The 13,061-nt window shown below is 42.6% G+C and overlaps 1 protein-coding gene across 1 annotated transcript in view; it reads left to right on the top strand.

Annotated features, from left to right (window-relative positions):
- Positions 1-13,034, top strand: part of mkln1 (muskelin 1, intracellular mediator containing kelch motifs) — a 28,612-nt gene extending 15,578 nt beyond the window's left edge. The window contains exons 11-18 of the mRNA XM_023952618.2: positions 197-418; positions 494-623; positions 5,413-5,560; positions 6,206-6,320; positions 7,319-7,458; positions 7,967-8,069; positions 8,191-8,245; positions 10,539-13,034. Of these exons, the coding sequence (XP_023808386.1) occupies positions 197-418; positions 494-623; positions 5,413-5,560; positions 6,206-6,320; positions 7,319-7,458; positions 7,967-8,069; positions 8,191-8,245; positions 10,539-10,660 (1,035 nt within the window). The 3' untranslated portion in view covers positions 10,661-13,034. The remainder of the gene's footprint in view (positions 1-196; positions 419-493; positions 624-5,412; positions 5,561-6,205; positions 6,321-7,318; positions 7,459-7,966; positions 8,070-8,190; positions 8,246-10,538) is intronic.
- Positions 13,035-13,061: the final 27 nt, after the last annotated feature.

Below are 13,061 nucleotides of genomic sequence, written 5' to 3'. Positions count from 1 at the left end.
ACTTTATGACAGGAGTGTTATTTTCTCAGCATTTTCTCTTCGCTTTGAGGTGTAATTTCATCTTACTGTGTTGAGTTCCAGAGTTTTTTTTCTTCTGCTGAAGTTTCCAGAACAGGCAAAGGAAAACTGTTTATAAAGCTTTCAATTTGGGATGTTGTTGCTACAGTTGTTGACAGTTTGTTTACTCTTGCTGCAGATGTGCATGGACTCAGAGAAGCACATGATCTATACGTTTGGTGGTCGTATCCTCACGTGTAACGGCAGCGTGGAGGACAGCCGCACGTCAGAGCCACAGTTCAGTGGCCTGTACGCCTTCCAGTGCCAGGTGGGGTCGTGGAGCCTGCTGAGGGAAGACTCCTGCAACGCTGGCCCAGAGGATATTCAGTCTCGCATTGGACACTGCATGCTCTTCCACACTGTAAGTCTGCACAGAATCGACCTTGTATCAGAACATTTTCACAAAAGACTCATTTAGGATCATCTTTTACTGCAGAGAAACCGCTGCCTCTATGTCTTTGGAGGTCAGAGGTCTAAGACTTACCTCAATGATTTCTTCAGTTATGATGTGGACGGAGACCACGTCGAGATCATTTCTGATGGCACCAAGAAGGACTCTGGCATGGGTAAGAACTAGCTCCTATTACTAACACTGCCTTAAGAAATAATGACTTAGAAAACTGAAAATGATCAATCATTATTTTATTCTTCTAGTTGGCAAAAAAACTACTTTATGTTAGTTTTCATTGTAATTTATTGGTATTTATAGTATAGGTTTAGCTAGGTCGGAATTTGACAAATAGACAAATATTTCAAGGAAAATCTCAAGAAAGTGATTTGAAATCAGATAGATGAACTATTTTGACAGCAACACAGCCTTATTAAATTCAGCAAACAGTTGGAATTTTTTAAAGCTTTGCGTCATTTATGTTGAAATTAGCGCATTTTAAAACTGTCTGTAGGTTTTATAAAAGGATGAGAACAAGGGCAAATTTAAATTACCTCCCTGCAGCTTCTACCTACCCCTACATTTAGCCCTCAAAGCGAAGAGATATGGAAAAACATTGTTGGAGGTTACTACCGAAAAATAATTCAATCAATAGATAATATTCAATGTAACTTGATCTGAAACATTAACACAGCAGCACCAATATATTTAAAGGTTTTAGTCTGAAGAAATAGGTAAAAACATTGCGCTGAATTTATTTCTAAATGATGGATAGTTTATTTATGATCTCAAAAGTGCAGCTGTTTTCCTGCATAACCTGCTGTCTTTATGTCAAATAGTGACACCAACTAAACAACAGGCAGACAAAGAATACATTGATGGAAAATAAAGACACATCATCGAAATGTCTACAATAATTGATGATCCAGGTGTCGCGCAAAAGAGGCTGCTCGCGTGCACGTCCCACCTCGCAGCCTGGGCCCACTACCCCCCCCCCCCCCCTTTGATGCAGAGAAAGGGGCAGCTGCAGGGACGGCAGTTCACAGTTTCAGGCTGTTACAAACTCTGTGATATAACGGATAAGCCGTTAACCGCTACTACTGCACGCCCCCCCTGGCATCGCATCCGGGGGCGCGCCCCACTATTTGAGAAGACTTACAGTAAATCTTTTATAGTATACTATATCCCAGTCTGCCTCGGCAGTGTGTCTGCGTTTCGCCCACCAAAACAAACAACATCCAAACTTTTGCAAAGATGGATGTGCACATTGTGAATATAAAAGGAAATCGTTAAGCTGATCACCGCTAGCTCCACTGAGAAAGTGTGTTTGTGTGTGTTAGCTTGGGGGCGGGACTGGCAGCGCAGACTCTTCCTGGAAGGGGCTGTTCTCACTGGCCTACATCAGCTCGTAACCCGCTCGTTCTCAGAGAGCAGGTTTTTTGAGGAATAATCAGAGATGCGTGAACATAGCAAAATACCACTTTGGGGATGTATTTTGTGAGGAATGAACATTATAATACACTTAAAAGCTCAAAAAGTTGATTTTGCATGGTATAGGCCCTTTAATGAGTTGACATAAAAAGCTGGATTTGTGTTTAGAGTCGGTTCATACCTGGATTTTCTGTGAACCTCGAAGATCTGAATACAGAGTAATAAAGGACAGGAGATCTAAGCTGAAACCTGCCCATCTGTTTGGACCACCAATAACCAACCTGTCAAATCATAATCAGCGTTTCTTTCTTCTTTTTAAAGGTTTTTCTTAAAACTTGATTTTAACTCTATCAATACTAAATCAATGAAGCTTGTTTAGGAGAAAATCCTGGTTTTTGTGGTTGTCATTTTGACAGAACCTGATTTCATTTTGATGTCAAAGTATTGAAAGGATCCAACACTAGTACTCTGTAAGTTTTTGTAAAAGCTAAATGTATCCACAGGCAAGAAACAGCTGACAGCAGCAGGCTGTGAAGTGAACTTTGAGATCCACTGTGAGTCCATGGAAAACACCTTCAGGAAATGCACCGCTGTCTTAGTCTGCAGCTGTCTGTCAGCTGGAGCACAGCTTTGTGCCTGAGCCTCACAGCTCTGCAGATGGTGTAAAGGGGCTGAAATCCCTTTGAAGGTTGGTTTAGTCAGTGGTGGACTGAAAATAAGGTATTCTGGAAAAAACGAGCCTCTTTAGAGGAAGACAATTCGGACATTTCCTTTCATCTGTCATTCCTGATGAGTTTTATCTTAGTGTTGTCTCGATGTGAAAGGTGTCAAAGCTTTTGTATTTTATTGAAAACAGTTGGTTCTTAATGAATGCAGGTCCATACATTCTATTTATAGAACCCTTTTTAAAAGTAACTCAGACAAAAAATCAGCAAAGCAAAGTGAAGCAGATGACTGAACAGCAAAAGGGGCCTTTAAAGACACTGCAGTCAGCTGTGAGGGCTGGATGGGTGCGGGGTTGGATGGATGCAGGGCTGGATGTGTGCAGGGCTGGATGGACGCAGGGCTGGATGGACGCAGGGCTGGATGGACGCAGGGCTGGATGGACGCAGGGCTGGATGGACGCAGGGCTGGATGTGTGCAGGGCTGGATGTGTGCAGGGCTGGATGTGTGCAGGGCTGGATGTGTGCAGGGCTGGATGTGTGCAGGGCTGGATGTGTGCAGGGCTGGATGTGTGCAGGGCTGGATGTGTGCAGGGCTGGATGTGTGCAGGGCTGGATGTGTGCAGGGCTGGATGTGTGCAGGGCTGGATGTGTGCAGGGCTGGATGGACGCAGGGCTGGATGGACGCAGGGCTGGATGGACGCAGGGCTGGATGGACGCAGGGCTGGATGGACGCAGGGCTGGATGGACGCAGGGCTGGATGGACGCAGGGCTGGATGGACGCAGGGCTGGATGGACGCAGGGCTGGATGGACGCAGGGCTGGATGTGTGCAGGGCTGGATGTGTGCAGGGCTGGATGTGTGCAGGGCTGGATGTGTGCAGGGCTGGATGGGCGCAGGGCTGGATGGGCGCAGGGCTGGATGGACGCAGGGCTGGATGGGCGCAGGGCTGGATGGACGCAGGGCTGGATGGGCGCAGGGCTGGATGGGCGCAGGGCTGGATGGGCGCAGGGCTGTGTGCTGTCATCGTTGTGCTGCATGACGCACAAGCTTTCTCATGTGGAGATGGAGATACTGTTATGGGACATACATTTACAACCCTCCCTAACTGGCATTGTTTCACCTTTATCTCATGACAATAATGCATCTTCTCTGAGGCCTTTTTTTAAATTATTCTTGGAGGAATTGTGTAGTCTTCTGTTTTTCTTATTTGTCTCTTCAAATCCTAATTTTCTATCTGAAAAGGTTCCAGTAACATTTAGACTTCAGATGCCGTTTAGGAAATGGGAAACATGGGGCCTCAGTGTAACTGGAACTCATCTCAGTCTAAGATACTCTGGATGAAATGAAAATAAAGAAAAGGAAAGCAGGGATTCATTGGCGAGTGATAACAGAGAGAAAGACCAGAATGTGTTTTGGCAGCAAGAACCCAGCAAGTTCAAACAGGAGAAGGGCTTTCAGGTCTGCTGATGTCGGCCGGACCCTTTTCTTCTTTTCTCTGGACTCTTTCAGGACTTGTTACTGAGGAAAAAATGTGCTTCAGTGGGATCCTTATACCAATTTTCCTGTTTTATGATCATTTTTAAACTTGTTAGATGACCTCCTTTGACAGTAAGATTTAGTTTTTTTTTCCATTATTGGGTTTGTTTTAAGTGGGTCTAAAATGAATCTTTCCCTTTTTTATTGTTTAATATTTTTGTTGGTCTACATCAGATCCTCCTATAGAACCCATCACATTCTTAAATGTCCGTGGTGTTCCTGAGAAAGTCCAGCCTTAGATTGACTTTGTGGTGTCCTGTCCCGGACTCACGGTTCTGTTTTTGACTGGAGCTTCGACAGTCAGAGGAGAAGAAGATTTAGACCTTATTTGTATGAAACGTTATTTGTTCTTCTCATTCTCATCTTTACAATATTATCCGACAGAATATAGGGGCCACCTGAAAAAGAAATAAATGTACGAGAATAAAGTCGCAGAATTATGAGCGAAGAAGTCAGTACTTTAAAAAAATTAAGTTATAATTTTATAAGTGGAGAATTTACGAGATTAAAGTAAGAAATGTATGAGTCAACAGGCTGTTTACTAAAAGAAATGGAGTTTTAGTGTGAGAGACGTGGAGCTCATAATAAACAGTTACTTCAGCTTTGTTTTTACAAATAAGGTAACAGTCAACGTTGTATCATCATGAGAATCTGCAGGAAACCCTTCAAAAGAAGATTCTTGACTTCCGGCGGGTGCGTTGTTTACGCCGTCAGCAGTACAGAGCTCAAAATGCATTATGGGACATGGATTCTTATGATGAACTAAAGCCTTACGGCATCACCATACATGGCTGCATTGATGGAGTTAGTTAGCATTGTAATGTAGATGGAGGCTTCCACAACCAACTTTATTTCCAAATAACATGGCTCTTACCTGGAAAACTAAGACGTTTTTCATACTTTACGACTTTAATCTTGTAATTTCGTGTAATTTTTTTCTGTCATGGTTGCCCTAATACTCAGTTGGATTATTATGACAGCATTATCAAAGCTGTCTTTATTATTAATGTTTGTTTTTTCTACTTTATGTCAAGCATGTTGATTGATGCACAAAAAGGCTTAGCAGTAATAAAAATATGATTATTGGAATGTGTTTGGAGTTTTGCCCATGCTTTAACACATAAAGGAAAGTCGTAATTCAGCTTTTTTCATCCTTTGCTCTGCTCATTTTCTGTCTCGTTCTTCGTTGCTATGGCAATGTGTGTCCACGCTTCTTTTTTTAACTTCTGCAAGTTTATGCTTCCTTTACTGTTTTCTTTTTTATAAAAACTAATCTCTGCTGAGTAGACGTGCTGGAAATGTCACCTCGCCGCTGTTTTTACTTTTTTGGGTGCAGTTCCGATGACGGGCTTCACCCAGAGGGCCACCATCGACCCTGAGCTCAATGAGATCCACGTCCTCTCCGGACTCAGCAAAGATAAGGACAAGCGGGAGGAAAACGTGCGCAACTCCTTCTGGATTTATGACATCGCCCGTAATAACTGGTAAGACACACTGACCCTTCCGTTTCTGGCATGTCAGCATATCAGCGTGGTCATGCCCTCAGCAGCACTTGCAGGAAGTTGACTGACATGTACCAGCCTGTCGCTGAAGAGATCTTCACCACAACAGACGATCTGTGTGCAGCAAGCACTCATGCACGCACCTCAGCATGTTCGTACACATGTGGGCACGCCACAGTCCTCCTCACACACACAGCTGCCGTGTCTCACGTGGCGTGTCTGGTTTGAATGATGAGTGCAGTCCTATCAGAAACAGGATGCGTTCTTGTTCTCAGCATGCAGTCATCACTGATAAACCTTTATGCTGTGCTGGTGCATTTGTGAGCCAGCGTCCGAGTCCGCAGTCAGGTTTCCTCACTCCCTAGTGTTTCTGTTGCTTTGGAGGAGGGGTGCCCAAATCCAGGCCTCAAGATCTGGCCTCCTGCTAGCTTTTCCAGAAATCCTGCCGTATCTGCTGTTGATGACCTGGTTCAGGTTTGTTTAGCCAGTAAGGAGCTTCAATGCCAGGATGGTTGGAAAAACATGGAAGACACCGGCCCTCAAGGCCTGGATTCTAACACCCCTGCTATAGAGCTTTCAGCTGTAGACATTGCTCCTGATCCCGCATGTGTTTTTGTTTCTGCTCAGGTCATGCGTGTACAAGAATGACCAGGCAGTGAAGGAAAACCCAAACAAGACTCTGCAGGAGGAGGAGCCTTGTCCTCGCTTCGCACACCAGCTGGTCTACGACGAGATGCACAAAGTAACAGACTGGCACACTCTCAGCTTTCCTGCTTGAACTCCTATGCAGGAACTTTTTCTACCCTCTTTCTTTCTGTGCTTTGTCCTGCTGCTCCATCATGCTGTCCTCCTCTTGTGCTCAGTATGCATCCTGCACTCAGCTCTTCCATCTGCAATAAAACCTTCACTTCATCACGGTTTATCTTTCACATTTTAAAGTGCAATATTGCACGTTTTTGTTGTTTTTTTACAGCATGCTGAGTTCTACATCCTGATTGGCTATTAACCTTGTCAATCTACTCCGTGCTGTTTCCTCTGCAGAATGCGTTTAGAGTTCCATAAATCTTCGATCAGGATCAGATTTTTGTTTTTATTTTATAATCCTGACTTAAGTTTTCTATGAAGGTCAATTTCCTATTTGTCTAAGAAAAGTGTAAAAATAGTTCTGAGGAGTTCATTAGCCTGAAACATCTTAATCCTACTTTTACTTTTTCACCTATCAGTGGCTATTTTTAGAATGTAAGCCCCGCCTTAAACGAGGAAGTGCTGTACATACAAGGTTATTGATGTTTTTTTGTTTTAGTCAGAAAAGATTTATTTTGATTTTCATGCACTGTAGATGGAAATGACATTGACGCAGCTCTATGTGATGTAAACAAAATGATCAAGAACAGAGAAATGAAAAACTAGTATGATTTTCTTAAACCAATATTCTGCCTCTTTGTCTCAATAACTTACATCATCCATGTGATGGAACATGCACACTTGTGCATTTCTGTGCAGGTTTAACCCCTTTAAAAGTGGAGATGTTGCCCCTAAATAACTCCTGTTACTACTGTAAAACTGGTTATGCTCTGTTGGCATGAACACACGTCTCTGTTAGACTATTTGTAAATTGCTGATTACTGAATGTTCCAGATCATAGGATGGTTTCACTTTTAGGGGCGTGACTTTCTTTTGGTTTGGATAATGGCGTGTACAAAAGCAATATCGCATTTTCATTGCCTTTCTTGCTTTTAGGTACATTATCTGTTTGGAGGAAACCCTGGAAAGTCTTGCTCTCCTAAAATGCGCCTCGATGACTTCTGGTCCCTTAGACTGTGTCGGCCCTCTAAGGAGTACCTGCTCCGCCACTGCAGATACCTCATCAGAAAATACAGGCCTGTAGCTTTCATCTTCTGCTGACAAACTTGGTGACTTCTTAAGTTGGGGCGCCCAACTGACAATCTTAAGACATTTCCAGAATCTGTCAATAGGAAGTTCTTCACAGATTCAATGGAATAAACATGGAATCTAAAGGATTCTGAGGACATTATACTAAAATGTGTTCATTTAGATGACTTTCACAGAAATGTGATCTGTGTCGTTTCAGCTAAATATTATAATATAATATTATAATATTAATCTGCAAAGAGAGGCTTCTCTCCCAGTTGAAGTACATTACTGGAAATGATAAAAAATATGGTAAAAAAACTAGTATATTTTTACATTTTTTATATTGTTAAGCATCAAATGCAACATTTCAGATAATGATAGAAATGTATTAAAATTTTCTGCTTTACCAATGCAGGCCAGCAGGTTCTTTGCTTCTATCGCCATCTAGTGGTTAGCAGCTGTATCAGCAGCCGGTTCTTCTGTTTTTACCCTCCGTTTCTTTTGACTCTGCAGATTTGAAGAAAAAGCCCAGTCAGAGCCGCTGAGCGCTCTGAAGTACCTGCAGAATGACCTGTCACTCACCGTTGACCACACAGACCCCGACGAGACCAAAGAGGTGCGTTTGTTTGTCACAGACACTCCTTTTCTCCCATAGGAAGTGCAAATGAACTTTATTGCAAATTCATTCAGTGCAGCTGGGTGTTGACATGACGCTAGATGTTTGGTCCTTGTTTCAGTTCCAGCTCCTGCCATCAGCTCTGTTCAAGTCCGGCTCGGATTTCATTCCTCTGGGTAAGAGTTTTTAGAGTTTATATCTTCTGTTTGGGCTGTGAAGTGTTCGTTATCTCAGCCTTTAAATACATTCAATTGTTGAAAAATTCTGCATGTTAGTTCTAAGTGAATGTTTTTCTCTGAAGTCTGTTAGTTAAATTCATTTCACGTTATAGAGGTTTTGTCATGTTGCCATCCACTAAAACTTCACAACAATGTGCAGTTGTTTAGTGCTTAAAGACTTACCCAAGTCCCTTCCCATCTAAAACAAGCTGTTTGCTCTGAAGCCCCTCCCCCAAGGTCAGCAGGGCTGATTGTATGATGTGCTGGCTGTTGGGTTCTAATGATGGTTTCCAAGTAGAGAAACACAGACAGGTGGAAGGAGATTTAGGTTTCACTGTAAATGATAACGATTGTAGTTTTGTTAATAATAATAATAATAATAATGGATTGGATTTATCTGCGCTTTTCAAGACACCCAAAGCCATTGCATTGTGTCCATTATTCATTCACTCCTCATTCATACTTGGTGATGGTAAGCTACGGTTGTAGCCACAGCTACACATCGACATACAAAAGTTAGATCACAGTAGAGCAAAATAAGGAAGTTAGCTGTTTCTTTTTTTTTTGGGGGGGGGGGGGGGGGGGGCATAGTCTGCATTGCACTTTATGTCTGTAAGCGTCTGTGTTCATTTAGAATAGAAAACAGGTTTCAGGTCATCTAGACCCACTACACAGACAAACCTCTTTTCTTCAATGATTTGTGATCTACACTGGTGTCCATGGATTACATGAAATCCTCTTCACCTTTATCCACCTTTGTCATGGTAGGAAAAACACATCAATGTAAGGATCGGGTCATCTGGACCCCATAGGATAGCACAAGGGCTAAGGTGGGCTACGGTCACAAAGCCGCTATTTACATTTTACGCATATTGAACGGATGAAAATCGGTCATACGCGAATATACCTGGAAAAAGTGTGAAACGTCGTGGTCTTTACATGAAACTTCACGGATGTATCATTAACGAACCACGTTAAAACCACGGAAGAGGTACGAATAAACCATGCAATGAACACGTAGAGCTACGACTACGTAGAATATGAACCGTGCGTGATTATTACGCTGTTTATATGCAATACGTTACTGATTTCTGCGTCAATTATGTCATTTTAATATGATATGTGCGTCGTATACGCGATATAAAAGTCATACATAAGTGGTACATGCGTGAAATATCTGTTAGACATATGTGGAACGGTCATGGAAAGACCCACATTTTCATATGCATCTTGCAAAAATCACGCACAATTGCATAAGATTTACGTAATGATTGCATATAAACTATTTAAAATATGCGTAGACTGCGTAATTTCAACCAAGCAAAAATTTTGAATAGCTCAAAACCGAAGCCACGCAAAGACCTATTGGCTGAAACCCTTGACTGACATCTACGCATATTAACAAATGACAAATGCAAGAAACACTACATGTCACGTATGTATCATGCTGTGTCCTGGTTGTTGAGGCAGAAACCCTTCACCACAGCACCACAGTTTCACGGTAAAGGCTGTTACTGCCCACCCTGCTGCTTTACATTATGTCAGTCATAGGGCTGCACGATATGAAGAAAACTCGCGATATTAGTAATTAATATTGCGATAACGATATAATTTGCGGTATATAAACAATTAGCAAAACAACCAAAAATATTATTCCCATTCCATTACAACAGTTTAAAAAATTATACTACAAATTACCCTTGTTGACATAGGAGGCGAACATACAACATAATAGGGCGCCATCCGATTAGTTAACAACGTGAAGGGGTCCATCTGATTGGTCAAATGCAGAAAGGGATTCTTTCAATCCATTAAACACTTCAAGCTGCCATAAGATTGTTTGGCCACATCTAAGGTAACCATTTATTGCAAATTTGCTGTCTTTTGCTGTATGTATATTGCACAGCTTGATATTGCGATAACGATAAATTTGCGGTATATTGTGCAGGCCTAGTCAGTCAAGATTTCCTGACATCAGGGGTTCACAAGGTCACTATGGAGGGACCGGCCATATCCAAACCAGGTCATTTCTGGGAGTGGGGGCTGTGTACCTTCTGCAAAAACATTCAGTGACATCACATAAGTGATGACTTCTGCTTTATAATACACCACACACATGTCGCGTTTCTGTGTTCAAGAGGCTTGATGCAGCTGGAGGCAAATGAAAATGTTTGCTCACGTTTCTCTCCGTCAGTCAAGGAAAAATCTTGTTTTATTGTTTGCTAATGTTGCTTTGATCTCCTTCTTGTAGGTTTCTCCGACGTTGACCAGACGTACGCTCAGAGGACGCAGCTCTTTGACACACTGGTCAACTTCTTTCCAGACAGCATGACGCCTCCAAAGGGCAATCTGGTAGACCTCATCACCCTCTAGCATCTCACCCTAGAACACCTGACCCAATAAACTGGTTGGACTCCCTCATGTGTACGAATGTGAGACAGGAACCAGGTATTTTTGTAATCACAAATTCCACTGGTTGGATTGCACTCTGCCCACCTCCATCACACCGAGCTGCTTCTGAGCGGGCCATGTACCGGCCACGCCCACGGGAGACGCATTCAGAGACGCCGCACTTGTTGGACATGACTGAAGACGTTCTGGAGCATGTTCAACCCACTCAAGTCTGCCAAAAGTAACATTTGGGATTTTCCATGTAGATTTTTCTTCTTTAAGCCAAAAACATACATTTGTTTGTAGATCTTTTTTTTTCTCTAAATGCTGGATTTTTACACACAAAGTTTATGACAGCCTTACAGGTGCACCTGGAAGGAGCAAAGCAGCGATGAAAGTCATGATCACCTGCAAGAAAATGTTATTTATTTATGTGAAGAGGAGAGTTTTTTTTCCTCGTCTCTCCTGGTGTTATTTTCGCTGACATTTTTTATTTGGATATTTGACTCATCTTCATTGTAACAGCGATTACCTGCAGTCATGACCATGCTGATGTATAAGAAAGCCCCTCATCTGTCCTAGCTTTGAAGTTTACCATGAGAGCCGGAAACATGAGTGTATTTATAAAGATGGATGATCTCTGCTGGACTGGCAACTCAACCTAAATCTCCTCCAAGCTGTTCCTCCTTGTTAGTTAAAGAGACTCCATAGCAGCTTTTCCTTCCAAGTCTTTTTTTTTCCTCATTGGTTTTTGTTTGTTCTGCAGATAACAGCAGTTCAGCTGCACTTAACAAATGGAAGAAAAAAGAAAAACCTTTAACACCCCAACAGCCCAGTGATGAGGCGGTATGCAAAGACCGTACTGGATAATTCACTGCAGGCAGGCCCTCTCCCAGCAGAAAACCCCTGAAATGATGCTTGTGTTCATTTGAAGTGCTAACACATTTACTTTTCAAACCTATGAACATGTTCAAACTATCAGTCTCAGAGTTTCAATTAGAAACTAAAAACATTTGAGGGAAACAGCATAAAGAAACACGAGCACACGTATGCACACATATGCACACGTGTGCATAAAAACACACAGGTATGCTCAGAAACACACACGTGCTTCACACCAATGATATTTCCTCTGGACCCACATTTATGTGTGTGGCCTGTTTGGTGGATTTTTTTAGGGAGTGCTGCACTGCTGCAGGTAGAGAGGGAGTGCTGCACTGCTGCAGGTAGAGAGGGAGTGCTGCACTGCTGCAGGTGAGGGAGTGCTGCACTGCTGCAGGTGAGGGAGTGCTGCACTGCTGTAAAACTCTAAACTTTCCCAAATATACTTCAAACCAGAGTTTGTTCACAATATGTGAAGGAAATGACTCTAGTATTATTTATAAAGTCAGTTTTGGGGAAAGTTTTTGTCCCTAAATTTTTTTTCTCCAGTAAATCAAAACCGTCTTTACATTCCCCCCCAAAAAGGTGAAACTGAAATATAATTCTAACAAATACCTTTAAGTTTGCTCTTCTGACATCTTTTCTCTTTATCGTGCACAGTTGAAATTTGAAGGAAATCCTCAAACCCTTTTAACTGAGTTTTAGCTGCACGGTAATCAGAGTACAGATTAAAACTGAAACCTATTTAAAGATGTCAAGTTTTTCTTGAATCACCCCCCCACCCCCCACTCCCAGCTGTCTGAAGAGGTTCTGGCCTCCATTGCAGAACTCACACAGACCAGCGTGTGGCGCTGCACTGCTCCTCACGTCTGTAGCCCCCGTCTTACATGCTCTGTCTTTGGCTATGGGGAAAGGAGTAAAGCATGGAAAGCCCCCCTGCTTTTGCAGCAGGTGCATAAAAAGGATGTGGGGGTCTAAAGGGAGGGTCTGTGAGCCAACAAAAGGAGGTGACATCACTGCAGAGTGAGCTGTGATGATTCAGGCCTCCGCATTGGAGGTGTGTGTGTGTGGGGGGGGGGTCATAGATGGAGTAGAAGCTGCAGGAGAACACTCAACATCTGGTAGGGTTTGATTTTCTCAGATGCAGAGTAAACACGAGTTGTTGAAAGGATTATTGTGAACTTGTAAAGGAAGAAGGGCGGTGTGGTTTGGTGGTGATCTTCAAGCAGCTCCAGTTCCTGCATTAAACTTAATTTCAAGCACCTTTGTACAAATCAAACACACAACACCATGAAAATCCTCTCCACAACATTTGCTCTGTTGTTTCACATTCATGGGGGGGGGAGTTGAAAGACTGGTGACCTGAGGAAGCACTACTCTGTAGGTTCAGCGAATGTGTAGAAAACAGTATAGTATTGTATTGCATTGTATGTACTGTATATACTGAATAAAGATTGTATTTTGTTCAAGTTTTCCTCAGTGCAGTCTGAGTTTCTGCTCC

The sequence above is a fragment of the Oryzias latipes genome, chromosome 23 (genome assembly GCF_053564925.1).
Source record: "Oryzias latipes strain Hd-rR chromosome 23, Olatipes_Hd-rR_3.1".
Lineage (NCBI taxonomy): Eukaryota > Metazoa > Chordata > Actinopteri > Beloniformes > Adrianichthyidae > Oryzias > Oryzias latipes.
Note: the sequence above shows the minus strand (reverse complement) of the source record. Positions and strands in the feature narration are given on the sequence as shown.